Here is a 25,514-nt window from a genome sequence, read left to right on the forward strand (position 1 = left end):
CGTTAAATGTCATTCATGTTGAGTTAATGCATTAAAAACAACATAGCAGTCAAAGTTTCAAACTTTTTTTTTGCACCTTGGAGATCTAGGAGCTGGGGATGTTCTCTATCCTTGATTATAATGGATATGCTGGATTGCTGTCGACTCCTTCTGTATGTGCTTCAACTGGGAATGACTGAGAAGTGATCTGATGTTTTCAGCCACCTGGCTTGCAGCTCTGGGGTGATTGTGCCTGTAACACCCAAAGTTATATGTATGTGCTTGTATGGTGGATCCTCCATATGTGCTTGTATGGTGGATCCTCCGAATTCTGGTAGCTACCTTTAATGTGCATCTTATAATATCTCCTACTATCCTTCTTCTGGATTTTTTTTTTTATGCTGCTTTGTTGTCGTCGCTCATCTGCACCTCCCCGCCCGTCTCACCTCTACTGTCAGATAAGTATTGCTCTAAACTATGCTAAAATACTCTTGTGATAAACTCCTTCACATTAAACAGTTTGTTCTGAATAAGTGGCCAGACTGGAATGTCCTACAAGACACTGGCATTGTGCAGCACCTAAAATATTTACATTGTGGGTCAGGTCATCGACACTGCTGGGCGTTGAATGAAAAGTTCACCAACAGCATCTGTTCAAGAATGTGCAGTCCTACTTATGGCTTTGGAAATAAGAGTGTCAATGTGCCAAATTCTCAATATGCTAAAATAACCTCTTGCTATGGATGTGTTCACAACAAACTCTCATTAGCTACTATTGCATTGTTTAACTCAAGATCTCTTAATGGTAAAGCATTAATGATATTAGAATTCATTGCAGATTCCAACCTTGATGTAATATGCTTAACAGAAACCTGGCAAAAACAAAATGAATTTACATCTCTCATAGAAGCAACACCGCCCAGATACGTTTACTTCTCAGAGGCTCAGAGACAAGGAGGAGGAGTCGCAATAATGAGTAGATCAGAGTTAAACATCAAAAGAATCCTAACTGACTGGCCATTTGCTTTTGAGTGTCTGGCTCTTAAACTAATTATGAAATCTGGTCCTGTCTTACTTATTGTGTCTATTGTCCCCAAAAATACAATGGGTCTTTCTTAACTGATCTGACTGAACTTTTAAGTTTGCTTTCCCAGAGGATCATTCTTCTCAGCAACGCCAACAGCCATACTGACACTCCAACATGTAAACTGAGGAATGGATTCCTGTCTTTACCGGACTGTTTTCACTTGGTGCAAAATGTTGATTTTCCTACTCACTCTGGTAGTCGTATGTTAGAACTAATCCGATCATCTGGCTTATCTGTTGGCAACACTTATAACAGTAATTTGGGACTCTCTGATCATAAAGCAGTACTTTCCACTGTTCTCTTACCTGTAAACAGCAAATTTCTTTCAAAAACCTTAAAACTATCTGTCCCTCTATCCTTGCTGGATCCATTTCTGATGTTTTACTGACTTCCCCATTTCCATCAACAATAGATAGTGTTGTTGACTATTATAACTCAGCCCTTCATTCAGTAATAGATAACAGCTCCTTTAAAACATAAGGAGGTTTCCTTTAAGCAGTCATCTCCATGGTACGATTCAGAATTACGGTCTATGAAAGCTGCTTGATGATGCCTTGAGAGAATGTCATGCAAGACTGGCCTCACTGTGCATATCCAAGCTTTCTCTGACTCCCAAAAGGCTTACAGGGATGCATTAACTGCAGCCAAGAACATACATTATGGAAGAATAATAGAAAGTGGCCATGATAACTTGAGGGGTTTGTTCTCAGTAGTTAATAAACTACTTCAACCTGCAAACTGGCCCAATTACCTCTTCAACTAAAGTCTGTGAAAAATGCTCCACTTCTTCTATAATAAAATTGAAGATCTAAATAATTCAACTTACATAAATTAATCATCTGTTTAAACCTTTCCCTATCTTCACACTCCATCCAGCAGCTCCTTTTCTAAACTCTCACCATTCACATCTGCATTTGTTAATGACCTGCTTTGTAAGATGAGGCCGACTTCTTATGTACTGGACCCCATCCCCACCACACCTCTTAAGTCTTGCCTTCATGCCGTAATCATGCCTGTTTCCATAGCAGTAGACATAACGGGTCAATGCACTTATAATACCACACTTCCTGTATTGCCATTATCAGTAAAGCAAAGTTTCAGAAAGTCCGTCCAAATATAAAAGCAGTAGCCAGCCAAAAAAAAAAAAGTTGTGTTTATTGAAATCCCACAATGGTCAGAAAACACTAAACCCCTACATAAATACCAAATTGTCCTTAGAGTTACCTGAAGAGCCATATTGCTGAAAAAGACAACCTGCCACAAGTAGTGTTAATAAAAGGAGGTATAAAAATTGTAGGCCACACTGACAGTAATTGATGAATCAGAAGATAACTGGGCTAAGGTCAAACCCAGTCTCATCTTTTGTCAAAGAACAAAAAATTGCAGTTAGCAAACACAGTCACTAGATATTTTGTCTTGAATTAAAAAAACTAAAAATATGTAGAAACTGAAGTCAGAATTTAGATCTCTGGTGTGATGATTGCCTCCAGCTTATAAATTACTAAATCAATAATATCACCCAACATGACCTCCACAAACCACATCCCCAGCAACTGTGCAAAGGATCACAGCCAAGGAACCACAAAATGGCAGCACATGCAATATAAACAAAGTACCCTTGTACCCAGTTCCCAAAATAAACATTTTTTTTAAATGATAACCATGCTAACATTAAATAATAGCTACAAAAAATGAAATATGTTCAGAAAATATACGTTTTGCACCTGGCCAGGCACAAGAAAAATTTCTAGAGCCAGAATAAAATGAACAAACTTTATATTCCCAACAACAAAGTGTAACAATGCTATGAAAATCAGAAGCAGTATGTACTGGCAAATGGAGAAGACAGAAAGTAAGGAGCAGAGGAACATAGTTCAGAGAAAGAGTGAGAGAGAAAGAAGTGAAAAAAAAAGATGAGTAAAAAAGCAAAAACAGAGAAACCACTTCAAAGAATAAGTGATATACATTGTGTGTGTCCCTTCTGCTTTGGGAGCTAGTTTATTTGAGCAGGTACTCTCATCTGGCTGCATAAAGTTAAGGGGACAAAGAAGGCAGAACCTTGCAATCTGTATAGTTCTATTTGACAGCCTAGTATAACACCCACTTGGTTAGTCAAGAAAATGTGATACTTGACACTTATAATTTTAAACCAAATCGAATACTTACAGAAAAAAGTTTGAAAACTGGATACCGTATAATTTTCCATTGCTTCTTACTGTAGATAATTAAAGGTACATTCACGTTGCTTAAGTACTGGGAGAAAAGAATGATCAGTCCCATTGTTCTGCACAAAAAGTAAAACATTTACACATTTCAGAAATTGCACATTCAGGGTTTTCATACCCAAAAAAAAAATGATTGGCAAAGATCCAAAGCTGTTCTATCATATTAAGTTCTTCTAACATTTCCATTTTATTATCCTTCTAGTTGTATTAGGAATACATCTGGATTAATATAATATCAAAATCTGAATATACATTTGTATTTTAAGCTACAAAATGTATTTTAAGCTACAACTATAGTTTCACTTGAAGACGGACTAAACCAAATGCCTTCAATCTGACTTCTTTATTGTCACCAATAGTGAAGATTTCTTGGCAGTAGAAGAAGAACCCTGATTGACAGTTATGCATGTGATTCTCAGTTATCAGACTATATCAAAGCCATCACAAGAAGGGAGGGAATGTTCACAACCTTGCAGGGAGAGAAGACATTTCTCTACAGCTGAGAGAGAAACTGAAGACATTTAAAATAGTGTTTGGAGACATACCATTGAAACTTTGATTAATAGAAAACATCTACTGTGGTCCCCGGCCGGGGCTGGAGCCTGGCCAGGACGCCCAGGAGGAGGGCTTGTTCCTCCTCCAGACCGCGTGGGGGCGTCCGTCCTGGTTATGTTGGGGACCTCGGGTACAGGGCTTGGAAGCCCAGCCCTGTAGGGACCCGTGGCCACCGCCAGGCAGTGCCCTGGTGCCGGAATATCCCGTGTGGTACCCGGCCGGGGCTGGAGCCCAGCCGGGACGCCCAGGAGTACCGGAGAAGGGCTTGTGCCTCCTCCAGACCGCAAGGGGGCAATTGCCCTGGTTGTATTTTGGGCCAGGCGGCTCCCCGGTGCCTGAGGAACCCTGGAGCACAGCACTTCCGCCACACCAGGAAGTGCTGGGGGGGGAAGAAGACAGGAGACACCGGGACGGCACTTCCGCCACACAGGGGTGTGTCCAAAGGGGAGTGCCGGGAAGCAGCTGGAGCCCATCCGGGGTCCTACTTAAGGGGCCGCCTCCCTCCAGTCATCGGCAGAAGTCGGGTGGAAGAGGACGGAGCTGGAGGGAGGACAAGAGGCGGCCAGGAGAAAGGCACTGGAAGAGTGTGGACTGGACATTGTGGGAATCGGTGCTGGAGGCACTGGGGTGTATGAGTGCACAAAAACTTGTATATAGTATTGTAAATAAACGGTGTGTGGTGGAACCATGTTGTCCATCTGCCTGTGTCCGGGTCCCAGTCCACACTACGTATTTATTTTTAAAAAATGTTCAACTCCTTCATATTTTCATGAGGGAGTAAAATTGTCAGTATTCTCTGACACTCTGACATAATTTATAATGTTACCTTCATACACATTTTATATATAGGTGTGTGTATGTATTAAGGTAGATAATATAATCTGATAATATCAGAACATCTGTAAATGTCTACAGTATTTTCTTTAAATATATCCCAATTTGTATACTGAATATGTCCTTATAGGTGCTAAATTAGAACCTTCACTCCATAGTTGAGTGCAACCTTTAAGTTGCATTAGGAGGCTTCAGTTAATGTGTGATTGAGGGGAATGGGTGGTCTCATGGTCTGGAATCCCTACAGATTTTAATTTTTTTTCCAGCCGTTTGGAGTTTTTTTTTTTTTTTCTGTCCACCCTGGCCATCGGACGTTACTCTTATTCTATGTTAATTAATGTTGACTTATTTTATTTTCTAACTATGTCTTTTATTCTTCTATTCTTCATTATGTAAAGTACTTTGAGCTACATTTTTTTGTATGAAAATGTGCTATATAAATAAATATTGTTGTTGTTATTGTGTGGGGTAAACATGATTCTATATACCAAAAATACTCGGTCTAGATGTAATATCGGTATACTCTGCCTGCATTGCAGGCAGCTGTAAATTGTTTGCCCATTGTAATTGTTAAGACATGAATTCAGATGCCTACATTCTCTTGCACGTATAATATATGGGTGCATACTGATGACAGGCATACAGTACACCAGTGATTCATTAACTGAGCGCTCTTAAAACAAGTTTACTGTTGAAGGGAGCCAAACACTACTTTAGGAGGATGAGGGATTGGGCAAAAGCCAGCCCTGGATCACAAAGGAACATTCACATACATAAACCAATTCACACTGGGACACACTTTATTAAACAATATAAAAATGAAGGAAAATTTTGAACAAAGCCAGAGTCACACAAAACTACACAGGACATGGAAGTTCATAATACAGTACAGTAGTGCACCTACCTAAGACTGTTTGTCATTTTTTGAAGGGGTGGTTCATCACTTGCCCATCTCATTTTCTGTTCACCTTTTTTTGCACAGCTTCCCTTTATAAATTATGTTGTTTCTTTCTCTCTATCTATCAATCAGCCCATTAGTCATTTCTCAAATCTACACTTAATTAACAACTTGTACAAAATTGCCTTTCCAAAAACCCTTTTGGTTCCTTCGGTCGATTTAGGCGGCCTTTAGGATGCAGTAGCAGGAATGTTTAATATGCAGGAGGGTCCTACTAATTTCAGTTGGAGTGCTTGTGCTACCACCTGTCAGACAGGGGAATCTGAGAAAATGTACAGCTAACTGCCTTCTCTCTCTCTCACAATTTTATATATTTTGTGTATCAGTTATAAAAATAGATATACTAATTGCACACAGCAGGCGGTCTTGTCAGTGATGGAATCAGGCACATCGTTCTGCTATGCATGATGATAATTTCTAAGCAAACTTGAGCAATCCAGCAGTTTATCAAGTGTTTACCTGAGCATTATCACTTAACATTAAATGTAGGACTTTAAACTTACTTTAAAACACTATGCATTTTGATTGTGGTCTGGCCATCACAAGTACACTTCTGTGGTGATGTCACTCAGGACCCTGGGAATGCTAATGGTAGGATATCTGGATGTTCTGCCACACCCTAGTGTAAAAGCCTGTCTTTCCCCTTAGTCAAATGAGCCTGGAGTGGGAAGATACAGTAGTAGCAAGTGACAAGAGACCTAGAAGGCCAATTGCTCAAAGTGCTGAAAAATGAGCTTAGTGGAAGGTGACTATGCTATTAAAGAGCAGTAAGACATCAACATTATTTCAGTAGGCCCTGAGGGCATAAGATCCAAAGCTGTTCTATCAGCTCTTCTACTAACATTTCCATTTTATTATTCTTCCGGTTGTATTAGAAAGATATCTGGATTAACATAATTTATATAATACATAATTTTATATTATTTATTTTGGATGCTCTCTGTCATTTTATATATTCATTTAGTGTAATAAAATATCTTTATTTTGGTACACTGGACTTCTGTGTCTGTGTTTTGGATTCAGCACTGGGGACCTCGGGTCCACACATGAAAGGCAGTCTATTTATATGTGGCCTTCTTCAAACCTATAGATACTCATCTTATCCTGCAATGGATGGTTGATAATGATGAACTTGTAAAACTGAATGAAAATCAGAATTATAAACTATGCAAATGTTTAACATGTTTTAAATACCATGGTTTGTTTACTATTAAAACCTGTAAATAAGAGGGAAAATGTGTTCAATTTAGATAGAATTATGGTCAGAACAAAAAGTATGCTGCATCATCAGGACTTCCTGCAACACACTGGCATCTTTGCATTCATCCATCCATTCATTTTCTTAACCTAATTATGCAGGTAAGCAGAAGACTATCCCAATAATCATCGGACACAAGAAAGGATCAACCTCTGGACAATGTTTCCATGCATTATATCAAACTTAGATAGATTATTGCAATGGTTTTGCGTCAGCCCTATCAAGAGCACATTTGATATTTCACTGCTCTCCTTATTTATTCTCAACAGTGTATTTTAAAACTTTATTCACAAAGGTCAAGCTTTATATGCTTTGTCCATCTGTCTCAGGTAGTTTACTTATTACTGTTAGTGGTTGTTCAGTCATAATGCAAAATTTTTCCCATTACAGTGGACCCTCGGTTTACGAGTAACTTGGTTTACAAGAGTTTTGCAAAATGAGCAAAATTTTTTAACAAATTTTGACTTGATAAACGAGCGATGTCTTGCAATATGAGCAGTATGGATACACTTTGCTTAGCGTCATGTGATCACAACTGAGCTGATGGTTCTTCTCTCTCACGCGCACGCGTCTCTCTCTCTCCTTATCTCTCTCGCTCGTGCCCGTCTCTCTCTCCTTATCTCGCTCGCTCGCACTCGCCTCTCTCTCTCTACCTCTCCTTATCTCTCTTGCTCGCACAGCGCATCTCCCTCTTCTTATCTCTCTCTCTCGCGCCCGTCTCTCTCTCCTTATCTCACCTCTCTCTCTCTTTTTCCTTATCCCTCTTGCTCGCGCGTCTCTCTCTCTTCTCTTGAGGGCAATTGTCTCCTATTCTCCGTCTGTGTGCCTCACTTTTATAGTCGTATAGCGTATACTGTTTACTACAGCATTGTTACTGTGTGTGCGTGCGCACACGTGTGTGCTGTAAAGTGCGAGTCCCCATCTTGCGTCCCAAAACACGAAGCTGAGTCTCAGTATTTTAACAACACCAGCCACCTTCAGCTTGAAACAGCAACAGCACTGTTATTTATTGTAGCGGGATCTTTATAATGTTCCTTGTATCACCCATTGATGGCAGGCGCTTATAGCATGTCTGTGATCTTTTTCGATGCGCTTATACGGCGAACTGCTACAGCGCTGGGAGACTGCGATTGCTTTGGGACGCTCTTCCGCGTGTCTTCCCATTGGGTGGAATCCCACATGAGTTTAGAAACTCACTCAGAGTGAGTGGCAAAAGTATGTGAACCTCTAGGATTAGTAGTTAGTTTGAAGGTGAAATTCAAGTCAGGTGTTTCCAATCAATGGGATGACAATCAGGTGTGAGTGGGCACCCTGTGTTATTTAAAGAACAGGGATCTATCAAAGTCTGCTCTTCACAACACATGTTTGTGGAAGTGTATCATGGCACGAACAAAGGAGATTTCTGAGGACCTCTGAAAAAGAGTTGTTGATGCTCATCAGGCTGGAAAAGGTTACAAAACCATCCCCAGAAGTGGTCGACCAACAAAGATCAACAACAACATTTATTTATATAGCACATTTTCATACAAAAAAATGTAGCTCAAAGTGCTTTACAAAATGAAGAATAGAAAAATAGAAGACACAATAAAAAATAAACATAAGTCAACATTAATTAACATAGAATAAGTAAGGTCCGATGGCCAGGGTGGACAGAAAAAACAAAAAAAACTCCAGAGGCTGGAGAAAAAAAATAAAATCTGTAGGGGTTCCAGACCATTAGACCGCCCAGTCCCCTCTGAGCAATCTACCCAACATAAATGAAACAGTCCTCTTTGTATTTAGGGTTTTCATGGAAGGACTTGATGATGATGGTCACGTAGACTTCTGGCTTTCAGTCCATCAATGTTGGTGCATCATGATGCTTTAAGTAGGTGGTGGTGGCGCAGGTGGTCACTCCAACAGCAAGGCGGGTAATAGTCGGCGAAGTCACAAAGGACCCCAGGGCAACTTCTAAGCAACTGTAGGCCTCTCTCACATTGGTAATGTTCATGTTCATGAGTCCACCATCAGGAGAACACTGAACAGCAAAGGTGTGCATGACAGGGCAGGAGAAAGCCACTGCTCTCCCAAAAAAAATTGCTGCTTGTCTGCAGTTTGCTAAAGATCACGTGGACAAACCAGAAGGCTATTAGAAGAATGTTTTATGGACGGATAAGACCAAAATAGAACTTTTTGGTTTAAATGAAAAGCATTATGCTTGAAGAAAGGAAAACACTGCATTCCAGCATAAGAACCTTATCCCATCTGTAAATGTGGTGGTGGTGGTAGTATTATGGTTTGGGCCTGTTTTGCTGCATCTGGGCCAGGATGACTTGCCTTCATTGATGGAACAATGAATTCTGAATTATATCAGAGAATTGTAAAGGAGAATATCAGGACATCTGTCCATGAACTGAATCTCAAGAAAAGGTGGGTCATGCAGCAAGACAATGACCATAAGCACACAAGTCGTTCTACCAAAGAATGGATAAAATAGAATAAAGTTAATGTTTTGTAATGGCCAAGTCAAAGTCCTAATCCTAATCCAATCAAAATGTTGTGGAAGGACCTGAAGCAAGCAGTTAATGTGAGGAAACCCACCAACATCCCAGAGTTGAAGCTGTTCTGTACAGAGGAATGGGCTAAATTCCTCCAAGCCGGTGTGCAGGAATGATCAAAAGTTACCGGAAATGTTTAGTTGCAGTTATTGCTGCAAAGGGGGGTCACACCAGATACTGAAAGCAAAGGTTCACATACTTTTGCCACTCACAAATATGTAATATTCGGTCATTTTCCTTAATAAATAAATGAGCAAGTATAGTATTTTTGTCTCATTTGTTTAACTGGTTTCTCTTTATCCACTTTTAGGACTTGAGTGAAAATCTTATGGTGTTTTAGGTCATATTTATGCAGAAATATAGAAAATTCTAAAGGGTTCACAAACTTTCAAGCACAACTGTAATTGCAGCATTTACTAGTAGAGGAGAATCTCACTTACAAAGTAGCAATTGCCCAGTGAGAGCCAGATTTTTTCCCAGCCTCAATAAATAAAGAAAGTCCAACAAGGGTGATGGTAGGAGCAATTGCAAGAGGACCAATAAATCTGAGGATGAATCCAATAAGGCCTGTGAATCCAAGCAAAACCTGAAGAAAAGATGCTACAATAATAGCACCTTGTATCTGTGAAACACAAACAGAAGAAAACAACAATATTAAAATTGCAAATAACAGTATAGAAAAATACTTTAAGCTTGACAAACAGGCAGAGACAATTCAGTCCATCAAGTCTGTGTGATTAGCTAATAACTGGATTGATTCAGTAATTTACTCAGGTCTCCACAACTTCACATCAAGAAGCGTTTCTTAGCTTCATTCTACTGTAGAATGCACTATTCTGGCAGAGCCAGACGTGATTCTCAAATGAAAAGTGTGTATTGAATACACCCACAGGGCTTCTTCCTAAAACACCAGCTGTCTTTGTGTTTTAAACCATTGCCAGGGTTTCAGGGAGACAGCAAAAGACACTGAACGAAAGACTTGACACTGAGGGAAAACTGAAAAACTAAAATTGCTGTTGTAAAATTGCTCAGGAGCTCAGTAGCACAAGGTAACAAAAGCTTAATAATTAATTTGTACACACTCGTAGACCATAGCAGCTACTGTGCTCCACATGTTTGACAGTTGCCTCTGTCTGCTACAATATCTTTCTGTCATTTTACCTATTGCATCACTATATGACATAACAGCAGCAAACTGAGTTTAAACATGCATTGTGATCTATGGATATACAATATGTTAAAACACTAGTTATTTTGTCATGGCATGTTTACATTTCCAGTTAGAAAGTAATGTTAAATTTCTTTAGTAATTCAAATAGACGTGCAGTCAGAAGGTGGATGATGTGCAGCCTTGTCCATGTTTTACTGGTATCATTGAAGAAATTTGTCGATTCGGGTCTTTACAATACTTAAATCTGCATCTGCTGTGGCTCCTTGTTATCAGCTCTCTTATGACCAGTCCTTTTGACAGGGTGTGGCACACTATTTACTTGAAATACATATATTACGGTTCATATAGCTGCCAATTTCTTTTAAGCTTACATCGACTTACGCTACGCTATTGATGTAGCTCTGAACAACAGAGAGCACACACAGCACCTGCATATCATTCATGTTTGCCATTCATCCATTGATGCTGTTGCATGCCAATATACAATCTAATGCTACAGAAAGTTTTTTCCCTTGCATAAGGTTATATACATTTTTAAAACATGCAGTGTACTCTCTGCACACGTGACACACATTTATATGCCTAATGGGTTTTTTAGGAGACTATTCATCTGCAGAGTAGACAGTTCATCGTAAACTGAAGCTTGATCTTTGTCAGACCAAGAGTGCCTCTGTGCCTCTGATCTTTGCAGTTCAAAATCACTGCCCCTACTTTGGGCACCACCATCATGAGGTGTTGGACTGATTTAGAAATGTGACATTAAATGAGCTGTCAAATTATTCCCTCTCACTTTTAAGCAAAATTCACTGATAGTTGTCTCCAGATATACATTATAGTCGGGCTTCAGCGAGATTATGAATGCATGATTCCCATCAGAGTCCTTTACTATTCTTGGCTAATATCTGATTCAATTAAAAGAACTCTGATGTATCAGCTTTATCAAAGAATGCCATAGGGGACTTCAAAGACTTGTGTCCTCATGGCAGATCTCTCTACTTGCTGCTAAAGTATTTTAATTCCCACAGCCAATCGAAGTAGGACACGCACTTAAGTTATTAGTGTTATTGACACTCATTGTTTACATTCATGTTCTTACTTTATATACTGTAAATAACATTAAATATCCATCCATTATCGTATTGCAGAACACAAAAGCAACATCAGGACAAAATCTACATCCTGCATCTAGGCACTTTATTACTGAAAACCACAAAGTTTTAGACCTTAGGTTATCTCCTGTTGGAATAACTTTAAAAACTTATTGATATGTGGGGAAGCATGCTGGATTTTTAAATTAAATGCTTTACCCCCGACTGGTCTGAATGAGTTACTTGACTGGGCGTGTTTTCTGTGATATACCCCCAAATTTCTACATCCTCTAGCTTTCACTTCTGTTCAGACAGTTGCAGACTTTTGTGTTGGGTATGGACGGTGTACGGTAAACAGGATTTCCATTATTTTCACTCTGCATCGAATGCTCCCTGCCTCTTTCTAGTTCCCCTTTATTAAGTTTGTATACTTTTTGGCTTTCTTTTTTAGCCAGTTACAAGCCCTTTAGTCAATCTTTTTTCAGTACTAGGGGGCTTTGCTCCCTGCTCACTTTGCTCGCCAAGCCCTGTTTTTGGTTTTCCGGATACATACTTTTAAGATTTTTTTTCTTTGAATTGTTGCTATTTCATTAGTTTCACTTTTATTTCAGAAGTTATGTAAAAACAATATTTGGAGTCTTTCGAGTCCCAGCGTTCTTAATCTTTTAAATGAGCTCCGTGAGATGTGTTTAATGACTTTGTACCATAATTCTGGATAGCTTCCTCTGTTTGGAATTTCAGCGCAGACAAAATGATCTACATCATCAGCAGTTAATATTTTTTTTTTGCACAGTAACCAATAAATGCATGTGAGGTAAACTCAGTTTTTGAAATTCTCTGACTTAACTTCAAAGCCCTACAATATTTACATATAGGGTGGTACAGATCTAATTATGCAATTGTCATTACGCTTAAGTTTATTACATAGAAAATCACCCAAAAAATCCCGGACCATCGCGAAGTGTGCAAACAGATGACATGAAGAATCGTCTTTGCGCCAAACTGGAATCTTCCCCGCATAAATCAAAGTCATCCAGACGATCTGGATCTGCATAATTAGATCTGGACCACCCTGTACTTCTGACATATCACCTACAGTATGTCCATATATTCTCTATTTGCCTTTCATTATTTCTCAGAGTAATAACTTCTCTTTCTTTGTGCTAATATGATGTTTACTTTCTTTTTTTGACACTGTCATTTTTTTCTGCTTTCATATTCTGTATCTTGCTCTGCATGTGTTTTGCTCCGACAGTCCTTTGAATTTCAGTTTTCATTATCTCTAGCACACACTGATACAGTGCATTGCCGCACCCACCACATGACAAACCAACTCAGGATCCAGATTCGTACCCAAGTGAAGCCATGCAACAGGTGATACCTCAGCACCACACAAGTTCAGATGGAATGGAACAGTGCGAGGTTTTTTATGGTGGCTAGAGTGCCAATTCTGCCACCAAACCCCTGCTCTGTATGTGTTTGGCCCCCTTGTTTTTTAATCTTTTTATGACAGTTTACTTTTTTTCTACTCTGTCTTTTATTTCTGACCTCGCTTTATCCTGCTTTTTTTTTAATGACACCTTGTTAGTGGTGATGATTTTCACTTTTTCAATTAATAGTTTCCGTTTGTTTGCACTCCTGTGGTCGTTAATTTCATTTTTTATACTTTCATACTCTTTAGCTTTCTCCACATACGTACTGTGCCAACTTTTTTTTTTTTGAGCCTTTCGAATTCCGCTGCTTTCATAATCTCTAACCTGCTCTGCCTGTGTATAGCGCCAACATCCGGATTGGACATGCTTTTTTTTCAATTCCACTTGTTCCTGGTTGATAATTACTAATCAATACTTTCATAATCTCTGACCTGCTCTGCATGTGCATAGCGCCAACTTCCTGTTTGGGCGTGCTTTTTTTTCAATTCCACTTGTTCCAGGCTGATAATTACTTTCCTTATTTTCTGAATTTGTATCTAGATTATTCTTTTTCTTTTTTGTCTCTCCAACGCTTTTGATTCTCTTTTCTCTGCACTGCTTTCTTCTTCGCTTAATCGTCGATGTTTCATTTATAATGTATTGTCCTTATATGCTTTATATGCGCTGAGAGCCCTGGATCTGTGTGTGCTCAAAGCCAAAACACGACTGAGGGTGTTGCTGGCTGCCCTTGCTCTTATTTATTTGTAAGTAGGGTGTGTCTTACAAGAATCTCATGTTCTACGCCATCGTGAGACAGTCTTGGGTCAATCTCTTGGCACAAAGTCTTATGTTTAAGGTTCCCACAAGATGCTCCGTGGCCAATCTCTCTAGTCTCACGGGTCTTTAAAGTGTCTTCCGTGATCTTAACGTGAACATCACGTTGCGTCGACCTGCTGTTTCTCTCCAGGATTTTTTTTATAATAGAGAGATTTATTTATATACTAATGAAGTAAGTTTCATCTCTTGTCCAGGAGTTCTTTCCTTAAGTATATATGAATTTGGTTAGAGCCAGTTTATGGCAACTGTTACTATTGTTTACACTGCTTCATTTTTGATCAATTCAGAGAAGGTGGATCTGCTGTTATGAGCAGGTAGTTCAATGGTTTCTGATTTTCGCTGTTTGGTTTATATATTGTATTCTTTGGTTTACTTGGTTAGTTTGTTTAATTATTCTTTTAAAGTTTAATATTGGTATGCTGTGCCCTGAAGAAGAGGTTTTTCCCCAAACCGTGTTGGCCAGGTCTACATTTTGCATCAAATAAATAGGTCAAGAATCCAGTGATACTTCTCCCAACTTTGCTTTATGCCATTGCTTGTCTAGCCCTCATGATATACTTTTCAATATTTAATGTAGAAACCTAGGACGGAGCAGTTCATTTAGTGGGATCACACTGTTTTTCTATTGTTATGTTTATTTTGTATCTGTTTGATCCACACTTTGTTAGACTATGTTTTACACTGTAGGTACCTGTTTTCATGGATGCCTGGTCAGGACGCCTCTTCCTTGGAAGGACCGAGGGAACAAGTGTGGACACATCATTACCCTCCCCACAATGCTAGATGGCAGCACCCCTGGGTGGCATCAGACTTCCACAGGGCTTCATGGGAGATGGGGTTGGATACAGCCCTGTTGGGATCTGGAGGTGCCGCCAGGGAGCGCTGCAGCTGCTCCAGAGCCCATGTGGACGGTTCTTCAGAGTCACTTATATAAGGGGTCAACAGAAACTAGCCAGAGTTGGGAGGAAGGAGTCAAAGCTTGCCGAGGAGGAGTGGAGGAGAAAGAAAAGAGAGAGAAGACAAGGATTGAGTATTGTGTTAGGTGTATTGGGTGTTGGACTTGTGGGAACAAGAGAGGCGTTGCCCACAAATGAAGAAACAAAATAAAAAAGCTTATGCTTTTATAAGTGTGACTCCTGCATTTGTCTGTGTTGAGTTGAGTGGCTGCTACGCCCTCTAGACCTGTCACACTGATTACTGTAATCCTTCAATTGTTTCTTAGTTGTTGTATTTATACTATTTTGTTGTTAAAAAAAAGGAGAAAATAGAATAGTCATACAAAATATGTCAAAAGTTTCAAATATGTCGTATGCAGTATAAGATGATCACGTTACCAGTGCAAAAACACATTTTTACTGTACCTATTAATGACTAGTATATTGCATTTTATATATTGTATTATATTATTCAACCAAAATTTATCTCAGACTGAAGAGATTCAGAGTTCAGAAAGTTTATGGTGGATGGGAAAAAGCTATTTTTCAGTCTGTTTGTGCGTATGTGGATTGATCTAAAGTGTCTACTGTACCTGATGGGAGGAGCTCAAATAAAGAATTTCCAGCATGAGTATTTCCTTTGATAATGGTTTTGGCCCTTCTCACACAGTGCGTCTTATACAAGAGTTCGAGTGATGGCAGTTCAGTGCTGATGATGACCTCCGGCAACATTGGGACCTAAGGGAACTTTGCCTTAGGTATAATATTTTTTTCTTATTTAAAAACTGTTCCTCCTTTATAATAAACAATATAATGGAATTATATACTTTGATAAACTGGTTATTCTTTATTCATTCATTCATTGATACTTATAATTTTTAATTGTTCAGTATAATTTTCTGTTTCTGCTTACTCTGTTTTGTGGTAATACTTTCAGTAAGCATGTTAGTTTGTATCTTTTGTGATTTTTAAGGTAGTTTTGTTCTACAGTTACAGAGCCATCACCTTCCAACTGTTTTAAAAGTTGTAGTTACCATATCAAGAAATGTCAGTTTTTAAATTACAAAACAAAATGTAAAAAAAATGAGTGAATACTTTTTCTAGACATGGCACGTAGAACTAGTACAGTAAAAGCAAACACACAAGTAAGCAGATGACAGCATTCAAAATATCTCAGAAGGTCATATTTTTGATAATATTTCAGAATAAGGACTACCTTGGTGGCTCTGTTACGTATGTAGCACAACCATTCTAAACATTTTGTTTGGCATTAATTAGACATATAAAACACCAATGACAACGCATTACAACAGGGGTTGTCTATAGTGCCTAAGACTTTTAATGCTATATAACACAAGATCTTTACAAAGGCTTTGTGCTATGCAGCAGTAAATAAGTTCTAGATGCGCTATAACAATCGCTTAAAACCCGTGTCCTACTTTACTTGTCAAAAAGAATTAAAACTAATTTTATATGAATTCATACATTTAACATAAATTTACTATGGACTTAGATAATAAGTCCCAGAAGTCAGTGGTGTGATTTGAACCTGGAGCATTTTACCTTTTACTGATAAAGCAATAGGCCCCACAAAATCCTTTTACAAGAAAGAATTACGTCATCTGGAAAATACACGTGATCACAAGACATGATCCCATTAACAGAGTAAGTATAATGAGTATATTTAAAGCAACAGAAAAAGTAGTCGATTAATACATTTGACCCACCTCACACATACGGGATTTCCATGCTTCATCATCTCTACTGATAGTTGAGTTCAAAAGCAGCTGGCTTTTTTGGTGTGGGCATGCCCATTCTGGTAAAGCTAGAATTGCCAAAGTAGGAGTGAGGAAGCTAAATGTACCCCCTTGCAGAATAGGTAATCTGAAAACAGACAATATATTTTTCATTAAATGAAACACAAACTCACTTTTCATCACTAGATTTAACTGTTTATTTTGCAGACACAAATTATATTAAAACTTTACTGGGTGTGAAAATCATTGCATGCATTAATAATACAAGATATAATAATTACATTAAAATCAGTATACTCAACAGTGTGACAGATGTGGCTTTAAGTTAGTATCCAAGAGCTCTGTGAATTTTAATAGACAATTATCAGTTGTGATGGAAAGTCGTTTGGGTGATATGTTCTCTGGTTTCAGATATTTAAAGGAGTTTGCCACACCCTAACTTGAAGATTTTCTCTTTTAAAATTTTGTCATTTTTTTTCTATATCTCTTTGATGACGTCTTGTGCTTTTGCAATTCTTTCACATTCTGAAATGGAATGGCTGGTAGAGCACCCTGAAATAAGGATTGATCAGCTGAGCTCAAGAGAAACTGCTCACTGCACCTGAGCAAGCAGGCTTGTGCCTTCTGCCTTGTAGCTGGGAGGATATCATATTACACAGCAACAGACTCTCCCTTTCTGTCTGTCTGTTAGCCATACTCCACCAGGAACCTCACTGAATGATTAATGAACCCTAAGTTGTTACTGCTGAAAACATTGTTCAGAGCCTTTACCTTATCCATTTAACATCATTAAATGGACAGGGTTACTGAAAATAGAGGACTGCCACATCACAAGTTAATATTTCTCTAGGGGAGCAAAAGAGACATATTATTGATAAAGCACATTTGTCATTCCTGAACTGCAGCTATGTGGATTAATGTACAGTAAATGTTTTCAATGTGTTTTGAGAAACTGAAGAATGTCAGCTCTCCCTGTAAACAGAGATGAAAACAAGTAAGATGGGAACTCTGTGTATGGCTTATATATGTGGGGGATGCGGGGGGATTAATGTGTTTTTATATTAAAAGAAGACAATTTTCAAAGGAAATTACATTTACATTTCAAAAGAGATTACCGTATATACTTACGGATAAATTCTCTCGTGGATAAGTCAGGACTTGATTTTACAGTATAATTTCTGATATTTTATAATGTCGGTCATATAAGTCAAATGCGGAAAACTCACGCTGTTGGTCCAAGAGATTATGATACACTAACGTCCACCTGAGACAGTAACCACGGAGCATACTGCCTTTTTTGTCTATGTGGGTGCAGCAATACACTGTATCAGCGCGTGCTCCTAACCTCTCTCTCTCTACTGTGCTTATGTGACCACACATTAATACCCAAACTATTCTGAAGCAACGTTTGCACTGATTTGTGTTTTTTGCATCTCACACCCTCATACACATTTATTGTAATCCCTTTTTTATGATGAAGCGTTCGATCAGAAGAAAATATGAAGCTGGTTTTAAATTAAATATCGTTGAAGTAGTGAAAGAAATTGGTAACTGTGCTGCTGCAACAAAATTCAATGCATCTGAGAAACTGATGCGAGATTGGAGGAGGCAAGAAGATGTTAAAAAAACAAAATAAGCGTCACATTTTTGAACGGGCGTATAAATCGGGGTCTGATTTTATAATCGATATTTTGGGTTTCAAGACCCGACTTATACATGAGTATATACGGTACATAGAGCTTAGGTTTTTCAGCCTTATTTCACTCTCATTTTCCTTCATAGCAGGTTAGTCTTAATGGTAATATTTTTAACATTACTTAAAAAACATGTACCTAAATATGAGAGGCAGTTTTTCTGACTGTGGCATAGCATAACTTGTTTTGATTAACAAACCATAAGTGATTACCTGGATCCAAACGTTGTCTGTAGCAATGTACATAAACCCGAAACAAAAAATATAGTGCTGATAAGTCGACTCTTGACATTGTTGTCTTCAATACACATTGCATCTGCAAGGATTAGTGGAATGGCTATAATACCACCAAATGCTAGGATATAGTGCTGCAAAAAGAAAAAATTATGAATTATTACTAAATTTGTATTCTTTTGATATTCCATCCATTCATTTTCCAGCCCGCTGAATCCAAACACAGGGTCACGGGGGTCTGCTGGAGCCAGTCCTAGCCAACACAGGGCACAAGGCAGGAACCAATCCCGGGCAGGGTGCCAACCCACTGCAGTCTTTTGATATTTCCCCTTTTTAATTTTTAAACCAGTTAAGGAATGTTTTCATAACTGCCTAGGTAAGGCAGATTTGTCTATATTTTTTTGTGGTGATGTGCGTTTTTTGCACCATTTCCAATGTTCCATCTCATTAGATTGGGTTGTGTTTATTGTCAGGGTATTGTATACTGGTTAAGGTGTTATACCATCCACCCGCTAGGGGGCCTCAGTGAGTTATATTTTCTAGTTGCAGGCACCAGCGAAGCTAGGTCGTGACTGTTAGGTGGCATGTGCGCAAAGGAGCACATGGAGTTTGTATACTGTTTCACTGCATTCTTAATAAACGAGAAAGCGACAAACGAATGCCTCCTGGTAAATAAATACAAGACATGGTGTCAGAAGTAAAAGTGTTAGAAAAGAGAGATGGCGAAATTTAATCCCCCGGAAAGTTTCAACTTTGGTCATCCGACAGAGTGGCCGTCCTGGAGACAGAGGTTCTCACGCTACAGGGTTGCTACAAAGCTGAGTAAGGAGGACAAAGAGGTACAGATTAGCACATTAATATATGCTATGGGCATTGAAGCAGAAAACATTTTCAAATCGTTCGCGTTCGTGTATGGAGAGAGTGCGGAGGACTACGAGACTGTTCTTGGAAAATTTGAGGAATACTTTATGCCGAAAAGAAATGTGATACATGAACGGGCATGTTTCCATCAGAGAGTGCAGAAGCCAGGGGAAAATGCAGAATGCTACATCAGAGCATTGTACGAGCTGAGTGAGTACTGTGAATTCGGAGCGAGCCGAAATGAACACATAAGAGACAGACTCGTAGTAGGCATAAGAGATAAAGGTCTCTCTAGGAGAATGCAGCTAATGACAGCACTTACCCTAGAAACGGCGGTGCAGATGACACGGCAGGCCGAGGACGTTGCAAAGCAGATCAGCCAGCAAGAGGGACAACCAGTGAGCAGCTTGCAAGAGGTAACCTCCAGGCAGCCATTAAAGGCAGCTAACAGGCCATGGATGAAAGAGAAAAATAGAAGAAGCAGTGAGAACAGAAGAGAGGACACAGAGTGTGGTAGGTGCGGCAAGACAAGACACCTAGACATCAGAAAATGTCCAGCAGCGGGGACTGAATGTAAAAAGTGCAGGAAAAAAGGGCACTGGGCAAGAATGTGTAAATCAAAAACTGTGAGACAAGTGACGGTGAAAGAAGAAAGCGAAAGCTTTTACCTGGGTTCAGTGAATAACAAAAATAAACTAGAAGAAGCTTTATGGACTGTGACACTTATAATAGGTCGAATCCCTGTCAGTTTTAAGATAGACACAGGAGCTGACGTTAATGTTATTAACACAGAGACATTTAGAAGGCTCGAGTCAAGCACACAGCTCAAGCACTCAAACATAGTACTGGACAGCCCAGGGGGACCACTAAAATGTATAGGACAGTTTACATCAAAAGTGGAGCATAAAGGCCAAAAGTATGCCATTACAGTGTATGTGGTAGACGGAGAAACTGTTGGTAATCTCTTGAGCCGAGAGACAGCGGCTGAGATGAGGCTAGTCAAAAGAATAGAGCAGTTAAGCACAGTTTTCGAAGGAAGCAGTACCATGAAAACAGAGCCGGTAAAAATCCACCTGAGAGAGGGAGCCGAGCCATACGCAGCATACACTGCAAGAAGAGTGCCATTGCCCCTAATGTCCAAAGTTAAAGCAGAACTGCAGAGGATGGAAGAACAAGGCGTAGTGAAGAGAGTCACACAGCCTACAGATTGGTGTGCTCCCATGGTGCCAGTCATGAAACCCAATGGGACAGTGAGAATTTGTGTTGGACTGAACAAGCTAAATGATAACATTAAAAGGGAGAGATACATACTTCCCACAACAGAAGAAATCCTAGCTAAATTAACAGGAGCAAGTGTCTTTACATCATTGGATGCAGCGTCTGGATTTTGGCAGATTCCTTTAAGTGAGGACAGCAGCCTCTTGACAACATTTATCACCCCAATGGGCCGATATTGCTTTAAAAGGCTCCCAATTGGAATCAGCATAGCCCCAGAAATTTTCCAACGCAAAATGCACGAGCTTTTAGTAGATCTGGAAGGTGTGGCCGTGTACATGGATGATGTGATAGTGTACGGGCAGGATGAAACAGAGCATGACAAACACTTAAAAGAAGTGCTGAAAAGAATGGACAAAGTAGGCCTCAAGCTAAATAAAGAGAAGTGCATATTCAAGAAATCAGAGTTAAGTTTTCTAGGTCACATCGTAGATGCTCAAGGTGTCAGAGCGGACCCGGAAAAGGTACGTGCAATTAGTGAGTTGCAAGACCCTAATAATGTAAGTGAACTGAGGAGAGCGCTAGGCCTTATAAACTATATGGGCAAATACATTCCAAACTTAGCAACGGAAGGGGGTCCTCTGTATGAACTACTTAAGACAAAGAGTGTATGGGCTTGGGATCAACCACAGAAAAAAGCATTTGGCAATCTCAAGAACGCACTCATCAAAGCACAAGTCCTAGCACATTATGATCCAGCAAGAGAAACCACTGTATCAGCCGACGCCAGCAGCTACGGAATTGGCAGTGTGCTACAGCAAAAGCACGACAGCAGCTGGAAACCAGTTGCATACGCTTCAAGAAGACTGACAGATTCAGAGGTCAGGTACGCCCAAATAGAGAAGGAATGCCTTGCAGGCGTATGGGCGTGTGAAAAGTTCCAAAAGTACTTAGTCGGCTTGGAAAAATTCAAACTGGTCACTGATCACAAGCCGTTAATACCACTGATCAATAGCAAAGATCTGGACTGTGTACCAGTGAGATGTCAAAGACTTTTGATGAGACTCATGCGCTTTAATGCGAAAGCGGAATACATGCCAGGCAAAAGCTTGGTGGTAGCAGATGCATTGTCAAGGAGCCCATTAAGCACCACAGAGGATTTCATATCAGCGGATATGAGTGCCTATGTGAATGCAATCATCGGGAGTTTGCCAGTGTCACAGCAGAAGTTGACGGAGATAAAAATGGAGACTCAAAAGGATGATCAGCTCCGAATAGTGGAGAAATTTATAAAGGAAGGATGGCCTGAATATGCTAAAAGCATACCTAACAGCATACAAGGCTTTTACAAATGGAAGGATTTCTTGTCATTGAGTGACGGACTGTTAGTGCTGGGCAACCGCTTGGTAATTCCAAAAGCAATGCGAAAGAACATTCTTAGTAGAATTCACGAAGGACACCAAGGACTGTCAAAATGCAGAGCTCGAGCTAAAGAGACTGTGTGGTGGCCTGGAATTTCTGAGGACCTGAGGCAAAAGATAGAAACTTGTAAATTTTGTATAGAGAACAAACGCACACAGCATAAGGAGCCACTACAGCCAACCCCATTACCAGAAAGGCCATGGCAGCGAATAGCCATAGACTTATGCATGCATCAAGGGAAACAGTATTTGGTGGTATCCGACTATTATTCACGGTATTTGGAAATTCTTCATTTAAGTGTAACGACATCAGAGCGTGTTGTACATAAGCTCAAAGCTACCTTCGCAAGATTCGGCATACCCGAACAAGTTGTTAGTGACAATGGACCGCAATTCAGCAGTGAGGTCTGGAGGAACTTCTGTGCCACATACGACATTCAACACATTACCTCGAGTCCACACAATCCTCAAGGTAACAGGCATGCAGAACGGGCCGTTCAGATTGCAAAACGGATACTAAAGCAGGAGGATCCATTGTTGGCACTAATGAGTTTTCGAGCTACCCCTAACACTTCTACTGGTGTAAGTCCAACAGAATTGTTGATGGGAAGAAAAATCCGCACTACTCTACCCACTCTGCAGAAAAACCTCAGGCCAAAGTGGCCAAACAAAGCAAGTATAAGAGAGAAGGATAAAGCAGCAAAGGAACAACAGGCATACTACTTCAACAGGCGACATGGCGTGAAGGACTTACCTGTTCTCAGACCTGGGGATTCGGTCATGTTAAAGCTTGATGGTGAATCACAGTGGAAGGGACCGGCTAAGGTGCTAACAGAAACTACCACTCCAAGGTCATACAATGTTTCCCAGGAAAAGGAGGGAGAAAAAAGGAGAAACAGAAGACATATCCAGCTACTGCCTGAAGGAGTGCAAGATGAGACGTTTAAAACAACGAGTACTGATCAACCTACACAGAAAGTCCAGCAATGTATGGACCCTGATATACCGGTTGAGGCAGTTACAATAACACCTACTATCACAAGGTCAGGCAGAGTTAGTAAGCCTGCGGTTCGCTTGGACTTGTAAAAGGATTACAGTATTACTGTAAAATGTAACAGATACCAAAAGTAGAATGTTTATGTGGATGTTATGTTAATTTGATTATAACACAACATAGTAGTGCATGTCTGAATAGTGGATATTGAACAGTTGAGTCAGTAACATGCAATGTTGAACCAATATTATGGTGTATTCTTATAGGTCACTGTTTTGTGGCAAACAAGTTCTAAATAATGGGTTACGGTCTTTACAGGTCCTGTATAAAAAAAAAAAGGTTGTGAGTGATGTTGGGTTCACATGTTAATGGTAATAGAAATGCTACCCTAAGGAATTGACTTAAAAGGGGGAGGTGTCAGGGTATTGTATACTGGTTAAGGTGTTATACCATCCACCCGCTAGGGGGCCTCAGTGAGTTATATTTTCTAGTTGCAGGCACCAGCGAAGCTGGGTCGTGACTGTTAGGTGGCATGTGCGCAAAGGAGCACATGGAGTTTGTATACTGTTTCACTGCATTCTTAATAAACGAGAAAGCGACAAACGAATGCCTCCTGGTAAATAAATACAAGACATTTATGACTGTGGTTGTTGCCTGTGTATCAGAGTGCAACATCGTGGGACCTTAAATCATGATGCACTTGCTCGTGCTTGGGGTAAAAAAAATATTTTTCTCTTAGTTTTGCAGTTTATCGCCAAGACCCTTATATTGAGAATAGAAATAAAAAAAAAAGTTTTGGGTTGTTTTTCGTTACTTCACTTGAGTCAAGCAAGATTTCAAGGGCTAACATTTACATGTGCTTTGTCTCTTGAGAACAAAATGCAATTCCTGTCAGGTTGCTAACTACAAACAGTAGCATTTCCCATGACTTATCATCATCTCCTTTGTTTTTGTATGAATCTGACTAAAAACAGACGCCTACATCGTATTTGTATGTGCAGTCAGAAAATCCACACCTAGAAGGCAGCAGCATATGTTCTTGTTTAGTAAGTGCAGCTAACCCATCCTAACTAGGTGTTTGCTCGCCCACTTTTGCTCTCACAGGTACTTCAGTGGTGCAGCATGCAGATTCTCACTCACAACAGTAGTTTATATTAATTAAAAATTATCTGGCAGTAATTCATGTCTTATACATCTTTTCATTATTCCCAGACAATTTCACATTGGTTTCCCCTGATTCAAAGTAGTGGTAGCTGAACTGTACATCATTTCCGGCTTAATTAATTTTTTTTTTTTTGGTTTATCAAGGTTACCTGGTTGTTTCCAAGTCTTTTTTCCTCCACTCTTTGCAGTTACAGGCATCCTTTTGGCTGAGACTCATTCTTCACATATCATCTGACACCATGTCTTTTTCAGCCTCCCTCTGGCCTTCATCCCCTTTCCTTTCATCTTGGTGTACCTCGTCACCCAATCAACTTCTGCTTTTTTCAGCACATGCCCAAAACACATCAGGTTGTTTCTCCTCTTGGCTTCGCACCAGGTCTTTCTCTTAACTTGAAATCTGCCTTCCAGTCACTCTATGGCACTCCACACATCTACCTGATGTGGTGTTTGGCCGGCTTATCATCCCGGCCAATAGCCCCAGGCCACCAGATGGAGCCCTCCCTGAAGTATGGAGGTGCCCCGAAGACCAGCAGGGCATCATGGATACCACAGGGGCCCCAAGAGAGAGCTGCAGGGGGGAGCAAAGAGTCATATGTGCCCTATAACCCGGAAGTGCGTCATAGGAATAGTGATGACAGAAGTGACGTACTTCCGGGGTGAAGAAAAGGACTTGTACCTGACCCGGAAGTGATAAAGAATCACATGGACTGGGGATTGGGAACACTTCTGGGTCAGGCAGTATAAAAGGACTGTGGGAGCTCCCAGACGGTGAGCTGAGCTGGGTTGAAGGGTGGCAACACGTCTGGGAGTGGTGGAGAGTTTATTGTTATTGTATTGGTTTATTATATGAGTATTGTGGAGGAGAGGGTGCTTTGTGCACTGTTGCCTGAGAATAAAGTCAACATTTGGACTTTTTCCTGGTGTCTGGAGTCTTGGACAGGGGTTCAAGGGAGCGATACTGCCCCCTATCTGTCACACTGATCATTTTCAACTGTGCTCTTTTCAGATTTTCTTCACCTTTGGCCCCTTCTCACTCCCACAGAGTATACTACTTAGTTCTTTAAGGACTGTAATTCTTATTCATTAGTTAAATAAACACGTGCACCTCTGTGGCCTATTCCACAGGTCCTCACATGATTTAATTCCAAATCTTATTGACTCTTTTCCATCCCATGTACTCACCTGTACAGGAGAAACTTTAAACTTTTCAGGTAGTAGGAATTTTGCTTTTAGTCTGAAGACTTGTCAGGCTAAACAGAAGTGAGGTGTATGCTAGGGAAGGAGTACAAAGTGGAATTC

At 39.9% G+C, this 25,514-nt stretch overlaps 1 protein-coding gene across 1 annotated transcript in view; it reads right to left on the reverse strand.

The window, feature by feature from the left end:
* si:dkey-106n21.1 (solute carrier family 23 member 1) overlaps positions 1–25,514 on the reverse strand; it is a 136,850-nt gene that overhangs the window by 84,198 nt on the left and 27,138 nt on the right. The window contains exons 6-9 of the mRNA XM_039762183.1: positions 18,540–18,694; positions 16,604–16,760; positions 9,874–10,055; positions 3,233–3,350 (exon numbers count right to left, since the gene is read on the reverse strand). Coding sequence (XP_039618117.1) covers positions 3,233–3,350; positions 9,874–10,055; positions 16,604–16,760; positions 18,540–18,694 — 612 coding nt within the window. The remainder of the gene's footprint in view (positions 1–3,232; positions 3,351–9,873; positions 10,056–16,603; positions 16,761–18,539; positions 18,695–25,514) is intronic.

The sequence above is a fragment of the Polypterus senegalus genome, chromosome 8 (assembly GCF_016835505.1).
Source record: "Polypterus senegalus isolate Bchr_013 chromosome 8, ASM1683550v1, whole genome shotgun sequence".
In the NCBI taxonomy this organism is placed as follows: domain Eukaryota; kingdom Metazoa; phylum Chordata; class Cladistia; order Polypteriformes; family Polypteridae; genus Polypterus; species Polypterus senegalus.